Source organism: Microcaecilia unicolor, chromosome 5 (assembly GCF_901765095.1).
Source record: "Microcaecilia unicolor chromosome 5, aMicUni1.1, whole genome shotgun sequence".
In the NCBI taxonomy this organism is placed as follows: domain Eukaryota; kingdom Metazoa; phylum Chordata; class Amphibia; order Gymnophiona; family Siphonopidae; genus Microcaecilia; species Microcaecilia unicolor.
This window is the reverse complement of record NC_044035.1, coordinates 322,466,685-322,483,023: the sequence shown is the minus strand read 5'-3', so window position 1 is coordinate 322,483,023 and position 16,339 is coordinate 322,466,685. Positions and strand designations below refer to the sequence as shown.

Here is a 16,339-nt window from a genome sequence, read left to right as displayed (position 1 = left end):
TATCCTCATTTCCCTTAAGTTTATGATCCCAATATTTTTCTGGCACAGCAGTGTTATAGCGTTAGCACAGTTTCCCAGAGGATGAGCCGTTCTACCTTATTTTGCTTTTCTGTATACTAGCCTTCTCACATTAGCACATCACAGGCATCAGTGAGTTAAGTAACTGTCCTGTTACTTGTTTTGGTATGGGGAGGCTTCTGTAATAGATGGAATTCATATGTGAGAGCATCTCGGCAGAGACTGTGAAACTAAGGCTTGCTGAGAGCCATATTCAGTATGTCTTCCATTTTAAGCATATGGCAGAAAGAAAAGACATTGTTTAAGATTATTGATATGTCACCTGTTAGATACAAAATGGCCTTAGAAGAAAGGCAAGGCAGGGTGAAGATCAGAAACACAAACAGAAACTGGGTACAATAAATGTCCTTTATCTGTAATAGTGCTGGTGCTTACATCAAGTGCTTCCTATTATTTTTCCATATATGATAGATTAATACGGAAAACACATATATTTCTAAGAAAACTTTTACAAACATAAGGAGCAGGAAGTCTAATGTATTTTTGAAGGTTTTTTGGCCGATGATGAAGGGAAGATCATAAAGATCTATTTTAGCTCTGTTAGATTGTATAGCATCTTGAAGCTCTTTGAGGCCTTTTTCCTTCCTGCATGGAGTAGTATGACTGTTTTGTAATAGTCGTCATTTGTTGTCGTACGTGGATTTTGTCAGTTTTGGTTAGGTGGAAATTTTTGGGGAGTTATTTTCTAGTCACCAAAATAACCAGATTGGTGAAACCAAACCTCATGGTGAGCCAAAGTCCTGATGTGTGTCTATCTTGAGCATATCTGAATTCTGTCACCATTTTGTTTAGTCTGTTCTTGTTCATTTAAAATGTTACAACAGCATCAGAGTTTGAGATGGAATAGGTGAAGTGGACCTGTGGTTGTAGGGTGATTTAAGATAAATCCAGAATTTCAAGGGGAGTCTGTGGAAAATGGGGCGGTTAAATAGGCCTTCTGGTTCTTATGTGCCATCATATTCCATTCTGCTTGATGGTCTCCTTTTCTCTTCTGCTTGCAAGGAGAACCTCTTTGCCTCCCTTCAGTCTCTCCATGTAAAGCTGTGCTCAATGTCAGGATCAGCTCCTAAGTGAATAGTGCATCTCCAAATGAAAAGAAATTGTACTGTGAAATGTACCATGCAGAGTTGCAAGCTGAGAAAATAGAGCTGTTGGTATTAAGATTATAAAATAACAGAAGGTAAAAATGAAAGGTAGCATAGGAAACAAAAATTAGAAACACTGATAGAAGTTGACTTGAAAATGAACAATTTGCAGTGCTTGTACAACATGTCTTAGTCTTGTCAGCACTGGAAGAGATATGTGTAATATTTTCAATGTAATTAATTAATATGGCATGTAACCCTGTTGACTAAGCAGAGGTACCCTACAGCTATGCACACGTAAGTCCCTCATCCACCTTTGAATCAGGCTAGCTAAGCTTAGAACATTTTAGTCTGAAGTAATTGCAGTGCTCGCTCGTTTCTGTGTATTGCCAAATGAAATGTGTTTCACCTTTTTTCCTAACACATTAGGAGCTTACCCTCTTTATCAAAACCTGTCATTCTAATCAAGTGGGTTCTCTGTGGCACTGTGAACTTTACAGTTGAATGTTGCCCACCTGGATGTTTTCAAATTGGAAGCCTGGAATTTGCCCTGCCACACATAGCAGGCCTGGTATCCACCTGACTCCTGAGGCCATTTTGGATGGGGGGGGGGGGGGGGGGAAGAGTGTAAACTCTCAAGGCTGCACCTTTTGTGATGTGTTGTCTTTTAACCTCGGGCACACTACAGAAGTCCAGACCAGTCTCTGAATAAACACGGTGTATTTAGGAGCTTCTTTGGATAACATCATAAAGGAAAAATACAGTATCTTTTCTCAGAACACTGTAGAGATGATCTTCTCTGCATTAATTCTCCTTTCATATCATGGACTGTGGGATATTAATCATTTCCCCTCTGGACTCTCCTTCCTTGTTTCCACGGTTTCTTGAATTCTTGCTTCTTCTGGTTCCTTTGCCTCTTCGTTCAGGGGCTATAAGATGCAAATTATCCTCTTTTCTTTCCTCTGAATCTCAGGATGGTCTGAGAAATCACCACTTCAGCCTCAACCAGGGGATTCTTCAACTGGCACCTTCCAGCCCTCACCTCCCTGTTCAAATGAGTCTGGGAATTTGCACCTCCAGCCCTCATTGGATACACGTATTTCCATGGACTGCTATCTCCAGGACCACAAGCTTAACTGATGCAGTTACCATTCATAGACCTGCGTAACACCCCCACCTGTCCTTCTGGTGTGGCTGCTATCAATCAAGCCCTGCAAAAAGCTGGGTGCTGCCCACTGGTAAGACCCCCTTGCTGCTAGGCTAAACTTAGTTCAGATTAAATCAAGATGAGGTGGCAGTGCTGGAAGGAGGTGAGTGCGGCACACCCTCCCCTTATCTTTTGCAGTGCTGTTGCACCACCTCTTGATCTTGGTCTTTGAATTCTCTCCCATGTAGTCCAGAACCAGGTAAAAAACACAAGTGCTTCATCGTGGGATTCTCCAGGGCTGATGTTGCATACACTGAGCTGTGAGATCTTAATGGTTTTTGTCCCAAGACTTTGGCCCCATGGCAAGCCACGATGAAGCACTTAAGTTGCCGAGCCACAAAGGGGAGAGTTTGAAGACCAGAATCAGGAGCTGGCATGAAAGCACTGGTAAAAGTGTAGTGTGTGCCGCTTTCGCTTACTTTCAACTCCAAGATTTTAAAAATGTTTCACATACCCCACAACAAGGGGGAAGAGGATGGGGTGTTCTGAATACTCCACTGCAACCCTCCTCTCTGCAGACCCACCCTGGGCAAATCCCTCCCCCTTCCCATTGCCCTCATGGCAGAAACCCTTCTCAGACCAGGCCCTCACTGTGTATCCAACATACAACTATCCTAGGCCTTACATGTGAGTTACCAGGAGGAGGGGGAGTTGGATATCCCCTATACCAGAAATGTGTATTTCCTTTCTTTGCAGAAGAACAAATCTGTGACTCTGCCGTTGGGCTTCTTTCAGATTAAGTCCTTAAGGTTTTCACAAGTCAGTTGCATTGACTCAGTCCTGAAACAGAATTACATAAAGCCCAGTACACACTTGAGCTGGTGAAAAGGGAGCAGCCTACTTTCTCTCTTTTGAATTAAAAATAAAAATGGAACAAAATTTGAAGTACTGTGGGAAAACAGCAGCATACTGTATGGATTACTTTCTGGCATTACAGTACTGAAGAGAATTATTTGCAAAAGTGATAAATTCAGAGTGAAACTGTACCCCATGCTAGTGTCTTGGAAGACAGAGAATTTTAATGATGGTTTCACTGAAGCAGTTAGAAAAGTGACCATCCCACTATGATGATTGTGGATCATTGTAATGATAAAACAGTACATCACCCTGAATTACTTTTCTCTGAGATTCTATATCAAAATATAAACCTTTTGCAAAGCACAGTGATCAAAGTATGATGTGTGCCCTGGTTCATGGCAAGCTAATATGAAGCTTGAAGGATTATAGCAGGCTGCAGCTATAAAGCTAGCTTATTTTTCTATTTAGAGGAAATTCTGATCTGCTGAAGCAGACACTGAGTGGATGCTGGGAGGCTGTTGGAATGAAGGCTGGCATGAGAACTTGGGGCCACAGTGCTGTGTTTAGCTAAGGATATTTCACTAGTAACATGGGACAAGATCAATAAAATAACCTGATTTATCTTGAACGAGTTATAACCCAAATAATTATACAAAACTCTTAGGTGTATGAGGTACTTGCAGGTACGTTCAAGGGAAGAGAGAGATTGGCCAAATAAGAAGAGCAGCTGGTGCAAGTTCCTTTCAAATGAAAAATGTATTGAATAAAATAAAATTTAAAGATGGACAGATTGAGGGGGGGGGGCAGTAATAAGTAGTAAAATATATTGGATCAATGTTTATATGCTGCACTCAACATGTGTTTTCAGTGCTAGCTCTAATGCTTCAATTGTCCAATATATCTAGAGCTGCTGTCCACAGAAGCTGTGGTGCTGAATATATGAATTCAGCAGTGACTGGTGCTAGCTGTACAAACAGTGGCGATATTCAGCCACTGTCTGGATAACAGTGCAGATTAAGTTAGGACAGCTGTTTTGCTCTCCTACTTTAGCTTCATAGCTATCTTCATAGTGACTGAAAATCAACTATGCATAGAGTTAGGACCAGGGCAGACCAAGGATGTTTCACCTACCTGGATAATGCTAAGGCAGTCTTTAAGAATTTTTGGTGGCACTATCTATACAATGCTTCTGAAAATTCACAGACAGGGCCCAGATAGTGCACATAACTAAATAGCATCTGCTGCTATCCTAATAATGCCTGGTCTGGCATCTCTCTCTCTCTCTCCCCCTGCCTGGTCCGGCATCTCTCTCTCTCTCTCTCTCTCTCTCTCTCTCTCTCTCTCTCTCTCTCCCTGCCTGGTCCGGCATCTCTCTCTCTCTCTCTCCCCTGCCTAGTCCGGCATCTCTCTCTCTCTCTCTCCCTGCCTGGTCCGGCATCTCTCTCTCTCTCTCCCTGCCTGGTCCGGCATCTCTCTCTCTCTCTCCCTGCTTGGTCCGGCATCTCTCTCTCTCTCTCCCCCCCCCCCCTCTGGTCTGGCATCTCTCTCTCTCTCTCTCCCCCCCCTCTGGTCTGGCATCTCTCTCTCTCTCTCTCCCCCCCCCCCCCCTCTGGTCTGGCATCTCTCTCTCTCTCTGGTCTGGCATCTCTCTCTCTCTCTCTCTGCCTGGTCTGGCATCCCTCTCTCTCTCTCTCTCTCCCTGCCTGGTCCGGCATCTCTCTCTCTCTCTCTCTTTCTCTCACTCCCTGCCTTGTCCGGCATCTCTCTCTCTCTCTTTCTCTCACTCCCTGCCTTGTCCGGCATCTCTCTCTCTCTCTCTCTCTCTCTCTCCCTCCCCCTGCCTGGTCCGGCATCTCTCTCTCTCTCTCCCTGCCTGGTCCGGCATCTCTCTCTCTCTCATCTGCCCCCCTCCTCCCTCCTTTTTGATCCAGATCTTTTTCTTCCCCCCCCCCCCTCCAGATTTAGTATCTCTCTCCTCTTCTGGTTTGCTTCAGGTCTGTTCCCTGGTCCGGAATCTGTCTAGCCTCTCCTGCCTGCCTGCCTGCCTGCCCTCTTCTAGTCCTCCAAATGTTGCAGGTATCGCTGGCAGAGGCCACGGTGAAAGCAGCCTCTCTGGTTGATGTAACCTTTTCTCTATGCGTCCCACTCACGGGAAGTTGCATCATTGAGGCTGGATGTGCAGAGGAAAGGCTCAGCTGGCCAGAGAGGCCGCTTTCACCATGGCCTCTGCCGGCAAGGCACTACAGCATTTGGAGGACCAGTGAGGGGGTGGGGGATGTAGACAGATGCCAGACCCAGGCGCAGGGAGATGAAGAGGGAGGGAGGGAGGGTGTAACTTCAGGTAACCCCTACCATTGGGTGGCCCTGGGAATTTTGCTGAGTTTGCTCAATGTTAGCTACACCCCTTCTGGAAATACCAACCTGTTGGACTGTATGCAGCCATAGACAAGAAGTGTCCTTTTCTGTTGAAGGAAAAGGATCTGTGAGAGAATTGTTGCTTGGACACCTAGTTGATATCTGTGCATTGTCCTTGAGTTGGCTCTTTTAAGTCATGCTAAACTTTATAGGTTGTCTCTTCAAGGTAATGATGATTGCAGTTCTACTTATTCTGTGCTCGTCTGCTCTTGTTACCTGAGTAGACAGTCAGTCTAGTAGGAACAGAGGAGCCATGAAAAATCAAATGTTTATCTGAATAGAGCCATTATCCGCTTTATCTCCCTGCCGCCTTTACCTTCCAGATCTTCATACCCATTTCTTTTTATGTTTTTCATTTTGTTTGCCAACTCTTTCTCCGGTCTATAGCCACTTATTAATTCATTCCCTGGACAATAATTCTAAATTTCCATTATCCTCTTTCCATCCATCTTTCAAGTGCTGCTTTTTATCAAGTGATGGAGGTCTTTATGACCAACACATTGCCTCTGCGCCTGCTTTCCATTATGTTGAGCTGTGTATTTTATGGACCTTTCTTTTTATACCTAGAAGCATAGCCCATGTTGTATAATTATATTGTTATATTGGGACAGTGCTGTTGGACTTGGGCAACAAGAACATTTTCTGTACGTGTGTTGTGTATTATAGGTTATTTTGATCCCAAGATACCTTAGTATCAAAGGAGATTAATTTGAAGAAGTAACACACTGTTCTTCTCTGTACATCTATTATCTGTTAGAAACAAGTCCAGTGACAGGAATCATAAATATGATATTACAAATGGACAGTTCATCGAAAGTGCAGGTCACTCTGGGAGCAACACACACAATTGCATGCATGAGGATACCCCGTAAATCTTTCTCTAAAAATGATACTTTGATGCAAGGAATGAACGCATGCCTGTAAGGACCTGGTACTGATCTCCCCTCTACATGCAGGCTGGTAGTGATTGACAACACCTATTTACAGGAAAATGATTTTGCTCTTGAAATGTTGGCCTTCCATTTTTCTTAGTCCATTTTCTGTTAGCATCCAGTGTACAAGAAATTGAAATGAAGAAATTTGCCCAAGTTTATCATCCACTGGCTTAGAGAGGAATATAAATAGAAAAAAATGCAAGCACGTCAAGTAGCTTATTTAAGAAACATTTTTTCTTGGTAGGGTGACATTCTCTGTGCTCTGAATTGTCATTTCTACAGTCCCATTCTTCAGCCTCGGTGGCATTGCAGAACCTGGAGCTGTCATCACAGATGGTGACAGTCTGCATGCTCTAACTGTGTACTAAATCCCTGTGTCAAGGGAATTTGCAAAGGACACTGATGTCAGTTCACTTAGGATTGAACCTCATCCAAGTTGCAAAAACTAATAAATTTAGAAGCTTTCTTTTAAGAGAAATATTTTTAAACAAACACAAATACCAGATTCTTTTCTAACAGATAACTTCCCTAAGGATTTTTTTTTAGATGGTGCATTTTTGTGTAATTTACTTTTGCTTTGGGATTTAAGTGGTGTCTTCCATGCCAACCAACCGTGTTCACCATGGCATGAAGTCAGACATCACAGATATCAATTTGAGAGGAGATTTGTTCTGCAGCAGTGTCTGTTCTCTTGGCAGGCTTTCATTTGTGCCAGAATTTCTCCTACTAATTTGTGAATGGTATTCTGAGTAAACATATTGTATCTATGCAATGTTTTTTTATTGGTATAATTTTAATTTACTACCAGTATAGTATCTATTGTTGAGCTTTGCGGAATTGGAATTGGGGGGCTGATTGGGTAGTAGCACAAGGGATCCACTAAACTTCATTCCCCCTTTGCACTTCATTAACTCCATAAAACCTAATTAGGAACAACTGGGTAGGTCAGGTGGCAAGTGTTGGCCTTTGCCATGCAGAAGATCCCCAGGTTAATCTCTGTGTTGGGCCATCCACTTTCCAGCGTGATGGGCTGGGGATGCTGCTTAGCAAGTGTAGCAGTCTTGAGGGCAGTCATTGGCCTTGCTTAAAGGTGACATCTAGTGGCCAAATTCAAGGTTCCTGATTGTAAACTGCATTGCTTCTAATGTAATTAATTATATGCAAAAAGCAGCACACTAAACTTTCTGCTAAAATGGATGTAATGTAAAAAAAATGATACTAAATTAGAAGTAAGCCCATTAAATCAAAAGTAAAGTTAATTTTGAGGTAAGCTTTACTTCCATTTTAGCATTCTTATTTAGTGAATTCCTTGCCACTGTTGGTGATTGTTATTCTTTTAGTTAATTTATTTCAAAATGAGTCATCTTACTGCTTGGATGGTTTTACCTATTATTGTTTAGTATTTTTGTTATAATTCTCTTTTATTGTAATCTGCTTTAAAAGTTTGATGTAAGCCACATAGAACCCAGTAATGGGATAATGCGGTATACAGATGCCATAAATAAATAAACTCTAGCATTAAAAATGTATTAAAGGTAATTTCTAACTTTTCCTCTATCTTAACCTAGAGAGGCATTCTGCTGCAGCCCCCCCCCCCCCCCCCCCCCCACCTCAAGCTGGGGCAACTCTGGCCCAGGCATCTAGTACGGGAGACCCTTAACCAGACAGTCCCCAAACTTCAGCACCCCCATGAACCATGCATACATAGTAACATACAAAGTAAATGATGGTGGATAAAGACCTGTAAGGTCCATCCAGTCTGCCCAACAAGATAAACTCATTTTACATGGTATGTGATACTTTACACCCGAGTTTGATTTGTCCTTGCCATTCTCAGGGCACAGAATAACTTACCTGATCCCAGAGAAGCAAGCATCCTCCGGCATACTCTTCATCCATCATCGTCTTGGAAAATGGTGGCAGTCCAACTGTTAATAATATGAGCTTAATCTTCTGATGTAGCAAATATTATAGCTCAACATCAGTCAGGTCACTGTCATTTTCCAAGATGACGAGAAATGTCAGACACTAAAGGGAGCTTCCTCAAGACTATCTACATATTATTGGTTCACAGTGGATGCTGGAGGTCTAGAGCTCTCTGGTGAAGGGCTACCCTGTGTCATACGTCCCAGTCAAAAATGCCCTATATATGCATATTTTTACTTCTATTATAGTCAGTGAGAACTTAAAACTTTTTCACCTCTGGATGTGAAGTAGTTTCAACACTATCAGGAAAAGCTAAAAGTGATTCTATGCGCAGCTCATTAACGTGCTGCATTTCCATGCTAATTGAACTAAGATTATCACAGGGGTTTACTTCTGCTTTTAGTACTGATATTTTGTTCACTCTGATACTTGCTATGTTGGAAGTAATCGTGGCGTACACAAGATCGGTGCTAAACCAGAAGTAAACTGCTGTGTTCCAGACTGCTGTGGTTTTACAGCAGGACCTACGTATGAAGATGAGCAGGTATAACATAAGGGGACAATTCTGAGTGGGTGTGAATGCGGGTTTATGGTGTCAGATGCAAAATGAAAGTGTCCTGCTCCGATGGTTGGTGAGCCCTTAGGTTCCCTGAGGCCTGGCAAGACCTCCGAGGACCGCCGCGCACCCCGAATCTTCACCCGCGGCGACCGCCGTTCACCGAGGGTTGAGCCCCCAGCTGCAGGCGGCCAGCAGGACTGCTGGAACCGCGGGGTGACGGTCGGCTTGGCTGGTAGTCAGCAACTCAGTCTCTAAAGGGCAGCTAGCAAGGACGGCTAGCGCAGAAAAGGAACACAGTCTCTGAAGGGGGCTAGCTGGAAGAGGAACACAGTCCCTGGAGGCGGCTAGCAAGGACGGCTAGCTTGAAGAGGACACAGACTCCGAAGGTGGCTAGCAAGGACGGCTAGCTGAAGGGGACACAGTCTCTGAAGGTGGCTAGCAAGGACGGCTAGCTGGAAGGACACAGTCTCTGAAGGTGGCTAGCAAGGACGGCTAGCTGAAGAGGACACGGTCTCTGAAGGTGGCTAGCAAGGACGGCTAGCTGAAGAGGACACAGTCTCTGAAGGTGGCTAGCAAGGACGGCTAGCTGGAAGGACACAATCTCTGAAGGTGGCTAGCAAGGACGGCTAGCTAGAAGGACACAGTCTCTGAAGGTGGCTAGCAAGGACGGCTAGCTAGAAGGACACAGGCTCTGAAGGTGGCTAGCAAGGACGGCTAGCTGGAAGGACACGGTCTCCGAAGGTGGCTAGCAAGGACGGCTAGCTGAAGGGGACACCGTCTCTGAAGGTGGCTCGCAAGGACGGCTAGCTGAAGAGGACACAGTCTCTGAAGGTGGCTGGCAAGGACGGCTAGCTGAAGGGGACACAGTCTCTGAAGGTGGCTAGCAAGGACGGCTAGCTGGAAGGACACAGTCTCTGAAGGTGGCTAGCAAGGACGGCTAGCTGAAGAGGACACGGTCTCTGAAGGTGGCTAGCAAGGACGGCTAGCTGGAAGGACACAGTCTCTGAAGGTGGCTAGCAAGGACGGCTAGCTAGAAGGACACAGTCTCTGAAGGTGGCTAGCAAGGACGGCTAGCTGGAAGGACACAGTCTCTGAAGGTGGCTAGCAAGGACGGCTAGCTAGAAGGACACAGGCTCTGAAGGTGGCTAGCAAGGACGGCTAGCTGGAAGGACACGGTCTCCGAAGGTGGCTAGCAAGGACGGCTAGCTGAAGAGGACACGGTCTCCGAAGGTGGCTAGCAAGGACGGCTAGCTGGAAGGACACAGTCTCTGAAGGTGGCTAGCAAGGACGGCTAGCTGGAAGGACACAGTCTCTGAAGGTGGCTAGCAAGGATGGCTAGCTGGAAAGACACAGTCTCTGAAGGTGGCTAGCAGGGACGGCTAGCTGGAAGGACACAGGTTCTGAAGGTGGCTAGCAAGGACGGCTAGCTGAAGAGGACACGGTCTCCGAAGGTGGCTAGCAAGGACGGCTAGCTGGAAGGACACAGTCTCTGAAGGTGGCTAGCAAGGACGGCTAGCTGGAAAGACACAGTCTCTGAAGGTGGCTAGCCTTCCAATCCACTGTGGGGGCTTCTGACAAACGAAACGGAAGCACTCGTCTCTTTCCGTTTCGTTGTTTAAATCCCCCGCCCGTCCATCCCCTTGAAGCAGCTGGAGCCAATCCCCCCGGCCTAGGCAGGCAAGGGAGGCCTGGATTGGCCAGCGTGCCCAGCGGGCGGGGTCTCCTTGTCCATGCGCCAATCCGGCACGAGTAGGCGGGGCTGGCTCGCTGGTCCGCTCCAGCGAGGGAGACGACGACGCCGGCGCCGCCATCTTGGCCGGCGTATCCCCTTCTCCGAGGCCGGCGCTCGCTCCAGCGGATCGCCGTCCCGGAGCGGCCCGCGGCAGCGCCGGCCCCGTCGGCGGCTTGTCTTCGCTGCCCCGGATCCCGCGGCCTCCGTTGGTCTTCGCCCCCCGCTGGGGGCCCCCAGGTAAGGGCCCGGAACGGGACAGAAAGTGCAAAGCAATGGGGAAAAAATTCCAGTATTTGTCTCCAGAAAAACTTAGAATACAGCCAATTTACCAGACTGTGCTTTGATTTTTTGTTTGTTTTTTAAACTCTGGTGATAAACAAGAATAAATTAGCCATACTTGGAGTGGAGTAGGAGTTTAATTTTGTTCCGGTTAATAGCTGAACTTGTGTGCCTGCAGGAATCTTATTATCTTCTGTTTGTTCAATTTAAGCTAACTAATGTGTACCATTTTTAACTGTGTGTCTGCTTTTGGGGTCACGTTACAGTTTGGTTTATTAGGTTGTGGGCATTCAGCATGAAATGTGTGCTTGTTCTGTAATACATTAAACTCTGCTTTTTGCAATTTGTAGTGTGAATTACATGGAAGCTGCTTAATCTATAGTGTGTTCAGATTTAGAAGGACTTTTTAAATAATAGTTTACAGTTTTAGGAGCCATCTGACTCCTAGATGAGGAGGAAAGACCTCAACATGGAAGGCAGTCAGGTAGCTGTGCTACCCAGTATTCACCCACATTCAGCATTGACCAGTCTCCCTGGGCCACCCCCAAACTGCATTAACTTATAAAGTTGGGAGTTGGAGAAGGTGCAGGTGGCGGCAGTTGCTAGGCAGAGGCCTAGGCTGGTTACCAGTCAAGCCACAGAATTGCCCTGCCCATGCCTAATAAACCAGCTCCAGGGGGATGGGGTGTGGGCAATAGACAACAGCTACTTTGCTGACAGCTGACCCCTTGCTCCTCCATTCTGTCCAGTTTTCCCCCCAGCCATCTCATCCAGCACCAAGGAATGGTCAGATGGAAGAGTTGGCCTTTACTCACAGCATAGGGAAGTCAGGAGTGAGCTATGTCAGGGGCACACAGGAAGTGATACCTTGAGTCAGGTTAGGCAAGAACAACAAGAGAAGAGCTTTCTTGACACCCATTAAAAGAGAAGATGCATGGAGTGAACGGTGGCAGGATGATGGAAAAGTAGCAGCATTTATAGCAGAGCCAGACGGGCGCTTCATGATAAATTGGTTCATGTGTAAAACGTGTCCGTTCTTTAACTGCCTACTCATTGTGCTATTCATGCTTAATTATTAATTCCCAAACTTTTTTGTTTTGTTTTTGTACAGCCTATTTCTGCATTACTGCTATGCTCGTGGAGGAATGCGTCATAGCTCATACACATGCATCTGTGGCAGGTAGGACCCTAAAGTCACCTGAAAGACTTTTGTCATTCAAATGCAAGTCCAAAATATTTTTGCATACTTGAGTGGATTTCTGTTGCATTTATATGTGTATAGATAGGGTTTTAAGTATAGATGTGTATAGATATAGCTTACTAGATCATATAAGTGTGAAAGGTAACAAGTACTGTGTCTTTAATAATCAGCTGCTCATGTTGCACTTGAGAGATTGCAGGCCGGTCTTGTCAGGAACATTGTTAAGCATTAAAATAAGTTTCAATAAAAAGATGATGATAGAATTGGTGGGCAGTGGGTGTTTGCAAACAATTTGTGTAAACAAATTTATATTAATGACTTATTAGATAACATTACTGAAATAAGCCACCACACTGCTCTAGTAAACCAAAATAATTATTTGTCCATTTATGTGGCATTGGTCAGCCCCTCTTGATTTCAACTTCATTTTCATTTCATTTTGCTTTATTTTATATACCCCTTTATCAAATTCCCAAACTGTTCACAACCATAAAATTCAGAACAGTGCACTGTAAAATTAAATTGGCATAACTTCATAGGGAATACTTAATAAAGAGTAACAAACGCCCTGTTCACAGTTCCTGTCATCTAGGCATTGAGGGGTAGCCTAATGGTTAGAGTGGTAAGGCTGAGAACCTGGGCAATGCAGTTCAAATCCCACTGCAGCTCCATGTGATCTTGGTCAAGTTACACAGAGGCGTGTTTTTAAAGCACGTACATTACAAAATTCCGTAGTAAGCTTAAGTGCTTTGAAAATGAACCCCTTAGCCGTCTATTGCTTGTGAGCCTCCAGGAACAGCAAAATACCTACTGTACTTGAATGTTCACCACTTTGATAGCTTTTTGGGTGGTATATAAGAAACAAAATAAATAATAAAAATATAGATCCTGTATGTAAAGGAACCAAACTGAAGGAGAAATACACTGGTATAACCAGGATTCCGGTCCCTTACAGAATGCCAGCAAGTAAGTTCTAGACATAACTGCATAGGGAGCAGGTTGCACAAACAAGGCCTCCTTATAGTGAAAGCCCTCTTGCAAACAGCTCAACTCATGGGATGGTAAATAAGGTTACATCTTTTCTTGTCAATACAAAGCAGCAAGAAGTAACAATCTTAAATGTTAAGAAAACATCTCAAACTGAGTTTGTTGCTGTGTTGAGAGCCAGTGTGGTTCAGCCAGAACTGGAGTTACTTGATTATATGCTGTCTTGTATTGGTTACCAGTCTAGTTGCTACTTTCTGATTGCAAAGTAATTTTTTCTAAACTCTTCAGAGGTAGGCCTACATATAGGCTAGTAGTTCTAATCTGTGATAAAATACTGCATTTTTCTGCAGCAAAGTTTACCATGTAAGTCACTAACCTCTGCTGCAGTTAGCAGCTCATGCAGTAAATGCATTTTGACAGGGTTAGTGCAAGGGTATTGGGTGCCCTAACAAATTTGCAGCCTTACACCACTCCCCACCCACCTAAAATTAAATTTCAGGGTACTAATTTACCCCCTCCCCCAAAAGATGACATGCTGTTATATCACATGTACACAAATAGTGAGGGCATTTTCCAAAAGTCATTTATCCAGGTAAATGGGCTGTTTGAAAATTGCCTACCCTTCCTGCAGGTAAAAGTATTCATTGATTTTGTGTGGCTAACAGGATCTGTTGTTTTGCTTTGATTGCAGCTTCTCTTGTTGCCCCCTCCCCTAGAAACTGCTGTCCTAGGAAACTGTGTAGTCTTGCATAGCCCTTCATTTTGGGTTGCTACAACCAGGATCATTACACATTTCAGACCGCACCTATCCTAAACTGAAGGGCTCATTTTTTAGGAGCTGGTGCCTAAAAATAACACTTCCCTCGTCCACCTCCTGATATCCTCCCCAATCTCAGTGTCTGGCTAGAGGTCAAGCAATTCTATTTGAAGCCAGATGCTTCCAGGCCATTAACATCTGTGGATCACATGTCCCCCAACAATACCCACTAGATACAAGCGAGAATAGGTTGAGGGCTTATGTGATGCAAGGGAAGGGGTGGTTAAGGTGATTATTTTTTTCAGGTACCCCTCCCCTGAAACATCAGGCCATGTGCTAGCAGCCCAATGTTACCGGGAAAGATAACGTCACCTTCAAGATGACCTTAAAGTGCTACATAACTCAGAGGGCAATAAAGGAGATGTAAGGGTTCATTTTCGAATCAGAAAAACGTCCATAAAATGGCACAAAGCAGCAGATGGACTTTTTTTTTGCAAAAAAATGTCCAAATTGGTATTTCTAAACAAATTTTAACACATTTTTCTGTGCCTTAGCTTAAATCTCAAAGGGCGTATTGGAGGTGTGTTTTGGGCAGGACTAGTGCAGGCTTACAATTTAGGCGTCATTCTGTGATAATGGAACATTGTAAAAATGCCCAGGGCAAAAAATGGGACATTTTTGACTCGACCTATTTCAATAATAACTAAGTGCCACAAGGTGCCCAAACTGACCAGATGACCACTGGAGGGATAAAGGCATGACCCCCCCCCCCTAATCCCCCAGTGGTCATTGACCTCCTCCCACCCCTTCTAAGAGGTGAAAGTGACAGTACATACCAGGCGCTGTGACAGCTGCAGATATAATGGCCATTCCTCTTAGAGCAGCAAGTAGGTCCCTGGAGTAACCTAGTGTTCAGTGCAGTGGACTGTAGAGAAGGGGACCCAGGCCCATATCCTAGTCTAACTGGTACACCTGTGGTGGAAAGTGTGAATGCCCTAAAAAAGCACAGCCCACATATAGGTGACACCTTGTTTGCTGTTCCTGAAGGTCTCATCATTCAGTATAAAGGGGTTATGATGTGATGTGTACCTGGCTCCTTTTATGTGAAGTTCCCTGCTGTGCCTCCTTGGCTGCTGGGATGCTATGTGGCCAAAGTAGTAAGACTGCTGGCCCCCATACATTCCAATGCCTTGTTTTTGTGCATTTTTCCCTTGGGATATTTTTTTCTTTGAAAATGGCCCTTAAAGAAAGATGCACTGAGCACAAAAATGTCTATGGCGATTTTCGAACCAAAAAGAGAGACATTTTTCTGGATTGAAATGGATTTTGGATGTTTTTTTACAAACTTGGGTAATTGGGTTTGGGCATCATATCGAAAATGTCCCTCATAGTGCTCTCTAGAGAATTATCTAGCCACATTCATACTTTTGCTTAGAAGCACCTAGAAGCTAAACATCATAAAGTGACAGAGTAGGAAACCCCAAACTGTTACCTCATATTTTGCAAGATCCATCTTTAATCTGTTTCCCAACAGCCATATGCTGACATGAGCCAAATTGCTCATTCACTTTCTGAGATTCTCCCCCCCCCCCAAAAAAAAAAAAAAAAATCCTAAATCTGCAGTTCATTGGCAAAAAGATGAAAATGGAAAATATGCCACTTTATGAGGATACAGAGATTAAATAACAATTTTAAAGCATTTTGAGATCAGTGTTCCCTCTAAACAGTGTGGGAGTCCTCCGCTCACACTCCTGATGGAGTGGTGCATCAAAGTTTTGTTTTCAGTTGTGAGTGGTGGACCGGTCTCCTTGGAAGTCCTGCAGAACCTCTCTCTCACTTTTGAAAATGCTATATTGGTGCACCAGCCCTACTGGCAGGATCACGCTTGGAGGACTCATGCTTGGTGGGACTCCACAAGAAAAAATGTTCCATGGATAATTTTGGGGCTCTGTTCTCAGAAATGAATGAAAAAAATCTGACATGGTAATAATACCTACTACTTGCAGGCAAAGCAGTAGCAACTCATGCTGCACTGTGTAAAGAGCAGCAGTGAAACTATAAACCTAATCTGGATGGCTGCTTTTTTTTTTTTCTTTGCTGGAGAAGATTGCTCATTGAAGAGATCTGCTGTCTTAATACCTCTTAGTGGCCTAAATCTAGGCTGAAAATCATCCAGTAATCATCCAAAAAATATAAAGCTGAGAATATACCATTGAAATGTGATAGCTGAAGAATATGCCATTTTTCCAAAGAATTTACCCAAAAATGTGAGGTTTGAAACCAGACGATAATACCCAAAAATGATGTAGCCAAGCTATGCTTTATTAGTATCTCTTTAATCACTGCCTGATACAATGATCTTGGAAAACATCCTTCTACC

The 16,339-nt window shown here is 44.3% G+C and overlaps 1 protein-coding gene across 1 annotated transcript in view; it reads left to right on the top strand.

Annotated features, from left to right (window-relative positions):
* PEPD (peptidase D) overlaps positions 1 to 16,339 on the top strand; it is a 422,604-nt gene that overhangs the window by 233,730 nt on the left and 172,535 nt on the right. Inside the window, exon 10 of the mRNA XM_030204435.1 lies at positions 12,126 to 12,194. Within this exon, the coding sequence (XP_030060295.1) occupies positions 12,126 to 12,194 (69 nt within the window). The remainder of the gene's footprint in view (positions 1 to 12,125; positions 12,195 to 16,339) is intronic.